We start from the raw sequence: 7,892 nt of genomic DNA, 5'->3' as shown, positions 1-7,892 counted from the left end.
TAGGCTTTTTTTTTTCTCCAATTTTTAAGGGCATTAAAAGATTTATAATTTTGCATAAAGTTTTGACACTTGTCAACAGAAAGGTTGAAATAGTAATAGTGCTTTATCAGTTCTGCCCCATTAAGTATATATAAGCGTATAAACAAACAGACACTAAATCATGTTGGCATGTGTTTGGAAGTGTTTACATAAGAAGGCTTAACTGAACTGTTACTATTTTCTGCTGTGTTTTTGTCAGAAGGTATATAAATGTTTATACTCAATATGAACATTTATGTTGAAAAGCACACTGTATATTGATTATGTTGTATTTTACCAATCAGCATGTACTTATCGTACCTAAGGGCAAAACAGGTTTGATGTGGAATTTTCTATTGGCAGAGCAACATTTGTAATACTGACTGTAATGACTCATAGTTCTTTGAAACCACTGAGTGTGTGTGCAAACATCAACATATCCTTACATGTTATACAGTATTTTTTAAAAATACTGAAAGGCCTGGAAACAGGGTTTTAAAAAGAACATTTTAAACTGAAGACAGGAAAGACTTTTCTGATATCCCTTCTATTACATAATGACATATACTCGTAGTCCCTGTAATGCTGAACCCATAATCTGGCTTTACATTAGTCAACCACAATAAACCTTTAGAGCAGGCTAGTCTACAATCTTGTCCACAGGCCGGTCATCATCCCTGATTTAAAGGTGTTTTATTAATGGTCTACCAGGAGATTTAAACAGAACTTATAATTCATGGATGGTTAAGTTTGACTTCCACAAGTTTGACTAAGGTGTGCAGCCGCTACAGTATTACTACTTTACAAACTCAGCACCCTGTTGATGGAGGTGTGCATCTCCACAGATAGCTGACAATCCATGTTTTAGTTGTTGCATGAATTTGTTTATAAAATATACAGTATTTTTAAAATAATTTAATAGTAAATATGAACATTTTTGAGAAATTTGAACATCTATCTTTATTTAAAATAAAAATGTGGTGGCAGGAAAATCAACTAATGCAGTGGTTCTCAAACTTTTTATACTCTTTACCACCAGAAAACACATTGAACTCTCTGAGTGACACTGTGATGACCAACATTAGAATATAGCAGCATAGGCCATCCCTATTAGCTTCCACCACACAGGAGAGTTGTTTATAAATGTTTAGAAAGATGGTTATGTTTAAATGTTGTATTATTGTTATGTGTTTCAGATTTATTCCATTAAAAATGTTAATGCGAAAATATGAATTTTCCCCACGTACCACTTTGAAGACCACTCAACTAATGGAACAAGGCACTATATTTTTCTTGCATTTCCCTGAAGCCAATCCATTGTTTCATGCTCAAACTGTGCTGCATACACTTACCATTATCTCTTAGTTAAAGGCCGTCTAACAAGAGCTGACTGCGTCATAAAACTGTGTCCACTGTGCTTTATATAATTGATTACATCAATTAAATCACAAGTGCAGCCCTTTTTCTGCTAACAGTATTTTGTGCATAGTGATCACTATTAGGGTTAAAGTCAATGTCAAAGTTTATTTCTGCAGCGTGTTTCTATAAATTTCCCTTCACATGCCAGAGCACTGAGAAAGGTCGAGGAGCTGAGCAATGCATCTTTCGTTCAATGTCAGTGTTTCTTCAGCTGGTCTTGCTGTTGCACTGGTGACCAGGGAGTGGTGAAAACTGGAGTTTGTACAGGAGTTTGGCCCCTCCCATTTCTCACTCTCTCTGTCTCTCCTGTTTTGATGGGGTACACCACTCCTGTTCCTGTGGGCCAATCACTCTTTAGATATTTCCCATTCTCTCTCTCTCTCTCTCTCTCCCTCTTTTACTCTCTCCTTCTGCCTCTCTCTCACTGTTTCTGCTGTCCTCCTTCACACTGGGTTCAGATCTCCTGTCCAAAGCAGCAGACAGAGGTATGAAACTAACTGACTTCCTTCTTCTCATGCTGTTTCTTTCTTGTTAATAATACACCTATTACAAAGGTTAATTCAGGAGTGTAATGTTGTATAATTTTGTGCTGTATTTGAATGATCCAGTCTGATCTGCAAGGGTGTATTAATGCTCCATAATCTCCTGGAGACCAGTCTATACAAGACTCCCTGCAAGAGTCAACAAGAATGTGTGTTTTCTCTGTTGATTCTTAAATGAAAATGTTTGCATTGTCTTTCAAGTGATAGACTGGCTTCTTGTTTACTGTGCAGTTAGAGGTGGATGTTATTTATCAGAAGTTAGGAATGTAGTTAAGGTGTTTAAATTATATTGTTCTTTGTGAAATGTGAAATCAACAAATGTCATAGGCGTGCTGTGTCGAGTGGGTTACAAACATACAAATCCGTCAAAGAGAAGAGCGTAAAATCATTGAAATGTTTGAATTATCTATCTATCTGAAATTTACAGTAAATACCTTGACTGTTGTCCACCTCGTCAGCACAAAATAGAACACGGAATGGAGATTAAACAGTCATCAAAATAAAATACAATGACAAATACAGACAATGTTGAGAATAATGTTACCTATTTGAAGATGTTATCTTTTCATTATTGTCTTCATGCAGTTATACATTCATACATACAGTATGTTCAATGATGTGAATGTATTTAAAGATCTGGAATACATTTTAATCATAAACAATCTTATTATCTTAAACAGCTGTCATCACACATTTCAGACATCTAATGTGCATCTGTTTGTATTTATCACTTGTCAGAGTGTAATAATCTAAAAACTTTTTAAATTAATCATATATTTTTAAAATATTAAAAATGATTATTTTTCAATTCAGAAAAAATTGGCTTTAGTTTAAATTGTTCTTCTTCTTCTTCTTCTTGTACGTGGACCTGATTTTTTTATATCACTAAACCAAAGAGACATTGAAGCACAGAGGAAAGCTGACCCACTCCTGATGTAGTTGTAGTAATGTGCACACTGTACACAATGTGATTACAGTCTTTTAGAGCGGTAATTTGAGGCTTTAGTACAGGTGTTCATGGATAGGTGCTGAAATTTACAAATAACTAAAGTGTCGTCAATCATAAAGACATCGCTGACATAAAGCAGCAGACTAACCAACAGCTGCACTAATAAATCAGATCTGTGAGCTCATTCTACTGTGTGACTTTCTATGTTGTCTGTACATCAGAACAAAAAATGCAGTTCTTGCTAAAGTATAGTTTCATGTCGGTGGGAAATAATGATAATTTGACTGGCAGATGAAACAAAAAAGAAACCTGTTAGTGTCAATTCAAATACTGTATTTAGGAGCAGTAAAAGGGACTGACACAGGTATTTTTACAGGGCAAAATGTGTAAAAAAAAAAAACCCAAACAAACAATAAAATATGAAATATAAGGGGGAAAAGGCCACAGAAAGATGGAAAATTAGATTGCACAAAACTTATGAAAAGTTGATGCTCTAAAACAGTGGATTCAAACTGTGGTACACGTGCCACCAGTGGTACGTGAGCGCTCTCTATTGGTACGTGGGGAATTTTCACATTTATATTTTCAATTGATTAAATCTGAAACATACCGTGCACAATTGACACAACATTTAGAAAAAATGTGTTGATGACACATGAGAGAAGCGAAAAATCTATTAGAAAACAATGCATTGAGCTCAAGGATTTGCTTGAAAGAACAGCGTTTCCTGTCAGTGTTCAGGTTTGTGTGTATTCTGTGACATATTTAACATCTCTGACTCCACAGAACAAAAGTCAGCAACAGAAATCCCTCCTAGAAATAGTTTGTTACCTGAAACATATGTTTGTATGGTCTTCCTCAAAGTCACTTCAGGTGTAATCTCCAGTGTCAAATGGAGCTTTTTCAGAGACACTTCCTTTTGTAAACAATGCTCAAAATGTGTCTAGTGTGCAGTTAATATTTGTCCTTGGCATGTAGCTTTGAGGTGGTTTGTCTTAAATGTTGTGTGTTTTGCTGCTCCATCACGTGGAGAAGCAAGAATAGAGGTCCTTGAAATAATAAGTGTTTACAGCTGTTTGTTTTTCTGACTGACAGCAAAGTCGACTCCTCATTCATTTGTGTTGTATTCAGTTTGCCAAACAAAGTGTATGTTTTGCTAAAATGTCATATAAACTAGGTTTATAAAATTTGTTATCAGGCCTGATTAATCTGGTGGTATACATATTGTATTAAGGTGAGAGTAATGTCACTGAGATCATCATCTCTTTTGATAAAAGACCTGACTATGGTATTGTTAGAAATACAACTAACTACAAATACTAAGGTGGTGCAGTAGTACACATGTACGAACTAAAAATGTATTTACCTTTATTCAAGGTGGTCAGTTGTGAAGGTTTTAGACCTGACCAGCAGGGGCAGGCTTTGAAAATTGAAATTTACTGTATTGTTTGGAATTGACAATACAGTAGAGATGGGAAATGAAAAAAATCTGGAATTTCAGGCTTGTAACTGGAGGCAGACCAGATGGTTTTTTTTTTTGTTGTTAATTAAAATGTTGTTCCAAAAAAACTAACAATAAAATAGTGACTCAAATATTATGAAGTAAGCCTTCTCTGCACTTAACATGTTCAGTTTCATGTCATTGTTTTCCATATTTTCCATACATTTATTCACTATTTTGACGTAACTTTCTACGTCTTTCCCTTTTTAACTGCCGACACACTTAAGTCTGACTGTGTTCCACAATTGATTTTCTTCCTTCATTGTTCTTGTTTAACCTGGTGATATTGCAAAGTCTATCAATTCTATTTATGTTGCCAGCATGTCTTCCTTCTTAAAGAAAATAAAGTGTCCTATTATTGCACATCATCACTTTTCTTTCATCACCACGTCATCACTTTGAGAGCTGAGGTGCTTTTAGTCTTAACCACAATTGTCTTCTTTTTTTTTTACAACCCCATATGTTGCCAGCAGGATATGGCATCCGGGAGAAAGATGGGCTACAAGTTTCGCATAGCGGGCGTGTTTCTTCTGCTGTTGGCCAGTATCGCTGCTCTTGTGGCTGTTGCCATCATCCAGGACACATGGGCTTTCAACGAGTACACCATAGAGGTGAACAAACACACACTGGCATTCCTTTGCTGTTTACCCACACTTTACTTGTTAAAAACGTACTATTGCCAAATCTTAATTCATACCCTGACTCTATTCTGACCTCAATTCTAATTCTAACTCCAAAATACCGTCTTATTTTACTTTGGGAAGAAGCACTTATGCAATAAATAATTGTACTAATTGGAGTTCACTCACAGAAGGTAATTTTGCATCTCCATACAGTATCTGCCTCTACTTGAATGCACAAAATACTTACAGTACGGTAGATAACTACTCAAATTGTATTATTCTAGTTGGCATGCTTAGATCTACTTTACTTCTAACACAGTACTGATGTTTTTACAGATTTAATCCAGATCTAAGGACTTTTTCACTAATACATTGGTGGTGAACAAGCAACGTTGACGATTCCATTGTCTCTTCTTCACCTTCGCAGTATGGCATTGTGATTGACTCAGGATCCTCTCGTTCCAACGTGTACCTGTACGAGTGGCCTGGTGAGAAGCAGAACGAGACAGGAGTAGTGACGGAGACCCTGAACTGCAAAGTGATGGGTGTGTTGTAGCTTTTGTGTCTCAAAGCACACACTATTAAGTAAATATATTCACATCACACTATAGGTAAAGTTTGATAGTGTTATAATGTTGATATGATGTGCTAGTATGTCAGATTTTACTGAAATAAAATCATTATTTCACTGTGTAAATACAGTGTTAACAGTCTTAACACTGATGCTAAATGTGCAGCAGCAGTTATTAATAAAAGCTTATTGGGGAAAGGAGCTTGTGCCTAAATTATAGCTTTGTTTTTTTTACCAAGGGTTGAAACCACAAGGTTTGTGGGTCAAAAGTGGCCAGATTTCAGTGCACTATTACCTGACCCAGTGCTGTTAGTTTTTAGCCATTCAATGAGATGGCAGGGGGCAACAGTGGCCCCTGGCTCATTTGAGTTTGAAACCACTGTTTTACACAAAAGAAAATGATGTGATTTCTTTGTTTTTTACACACCAAAATTGCCTCCTGTGCTGCTTTGTTTTTTTCATCTAAACAGGATCAGAATTAACTGATTAACAGCTCAGACTTTTTTCATGGTATATCACTTTGTCCTCCTGCCCACAGGGGAAGGAATATCAGCGATGAAAGTTGACCCTGACACTAAGAAAGATGTTAAGTCATTGGAGGCATTTCAAGTCTGCATGGACAAAGTTCTTAAAATCATTCCATCTGCGAAACACAACACAACAACTCTATTTCTAGGAGCAACAGCTGGAATGAGGCTACTACAGTAAGAAATATTGCCCATAGAAACGTGCAGTGAACACATTTTTAATCTAATGTAATATGAACTCCATCTACTGATCAATGGCCACAGCATGGGTTTAGTAACATATTATTTTCTGTGAAGTCAGATGATAAACCATATATTTAAATATTTTTTCAAGGTTAAAATGAAAAAAATAATTTAACATTTACTGCAACTGATGCAGTGATCAAGTGGAAATGAACAGCTAGATGTTTACATCAACATAATATTTGGATTCTTTTTTTAATGTAAAGTGAACAGAATGAAGCGAGGTCCAATGAAATCATGGAAAGTATAAGAACATACCTGAGTTCTCTGCCCTTTAACTTCCAAAATGCCTCCATCATAACTGGTCAAGAAGAAGGACTGTACGGGTGGGTCACTGCCAACTACCTCAAGGGAAACTTATTAGAGGTAATACACTGGGCCTATTGTACATTTAACTTCACAGTCAGGTTTCAAACCACTAACCTTTGCTAGTCTACTCTCAGAAAAACCTGTGGAACACGTATGTACACCCAGATGGGAGAAAGACAACAGGATCCATGGACCTTGGAGGAGCATCAACGCAGATCGCCTTTGCCGTCCCAGAAGACCTCAGGGGTCCGGACTACATGAACGTGAAAATGTATGGATACTCCTACAATGTCTACACCCACAGTTTTCTCTGCTATGGTAAAAATGAGTTGGGGAAGAAGGTTCTGGAGAAAATAGTTGAGGTAACTATCTTTTCTTATGCAGTATGTTCTCTTGTACGTGTGTCCACATGTGTCCATTACTGCCTGCTAAAGAATTGATTTGTAAAACTGCTGTCTGCTGCTGTGTCCATGCAATTTAAAGATGGCAAGAAGACATTATGTCATCAAGAGTATTGATCGGACCGTAAATGTCTTCAGGCTCGTCTTTGAAAAATGCATCAATTCTGTTTGCTCACAGAATACACTCATTGTTTGTGCTGGGATTATTGTACTCAAATGTCTGTCTTGCAGTTTTACGTTTTGAGTAATATCCTCTTTATTTAAACCCTGTCTCAGGATTCAAACAACTTTACATACATTGAGAATCCCTGTTACCCAGAAGGATTCAACATCACTATCGAAGTCTCGGAGATTTTTGACAGCAAATGCACCAATCCCAAACGCCTCTATAGCCCAGATCAAACGTTCTTCATGGTGGGCGGCTCTAATTCAGACAAGTGCAAGGAGATCGTGAAGTCTGTGTTTGATTTCAACACCTGTTCCCACAAACAGTGTTCTTTTAATGGAGTAGAGCAGCCACCAGTCACCGGAGAGTTTATGGTAACAGTAGCAGAACTACGATATACAGCTAAATCCAAGTGTTGCTGTTAAAAGACCTTAACTCTGTTTTTGCTTTTCAGGCATATGCTGGATTCTTTTATACAGCCAGAGCTCTGTTGTTGAACGGAACATCATACCTAGAGCAGTTCAACGCCACAATAGGGAATTTCTGTCATACACACTGGACAGTGGTAAGTCTTCAAGTCAATAAATTACTTTCAAATGTTTTATGAATATTTCAAAAATCAC

The 7,892-nt window shown here is 36.7% G+C and overlaps 1 protein-coding gene across 5 annotated transcripts in view; it reads left to right on the top strand.

Moving 5' to 3' along the window:
* The window catches only part of entpd3 (ectonucleoside triphosphate diphosphohydrolase 3), a 12,834-nt gene extending 4,948 nt beyond the window's left edge, over positions 1–7,886 (top strand). Inside the window, exons 1-8 of one of the 5 annotated variants that reach the window (XM_025061902.1) lie at positions 11–1,922; positions 4,900–5,040; positions 5,480–5,540; positions 6,162–6,327; positions 6,600–6,759; positions 6,837–7,064; positions 7,380–7,643; positions 7,724–7,886. In XM_025061902.1, the coding sequence (XP_024917670.1) occupies positions 1,752–1,922; positions 4,900–5,040; positions 5,480–5,540; positions 6,162–6,327; positions 6,600–6,759; positions 6,837–7,064; positions 7,380–7,643; positions 7,724–7,876 (1,344 nt within the window). In that variant the 5' untranslated portion in view covers positions 11–1,751 and the 3' untranslated portion in view covers positions 7,877–7,886. Of the gene's footprint in view, positions 1–10; positions 1,923–4,899; positions 5,041–5,479; positions 5,598–6,161; positions 6,328–6,599; positions 6,760–6,836; positions 7,065–7,379; positions 7,644–7,723 lie in introns of those variants that run through there. The other 4 variants (XM_017038244.2, XM_017038243.2, XM_008323902.3 and 1 more) reach the window with 4 other exon arrangements.
* The last annotated feature ends 6 nt before the right edge of the window (positions 7,887–7,892 follow it).

The sequence above is a fragment of the Cynoglossus semilaevis genome, chromosome 13 (assembly GCF_000523025.1).
Source record: "Cynoglossus semilaevis isolate Cse_v1.0 chromosome 13, Cse_v1.0, whole genome shotgun sequence".
NCBI lineage: Eukaryota > Metazoa > Chordata > Actinopteri > Pleuronectiformes > Cynoglossidae > Cynoglossus > Cynoglossus semilaevis.
This window is presented reverse-complemented; position numbering and strand designations above follow the sequence as displayed.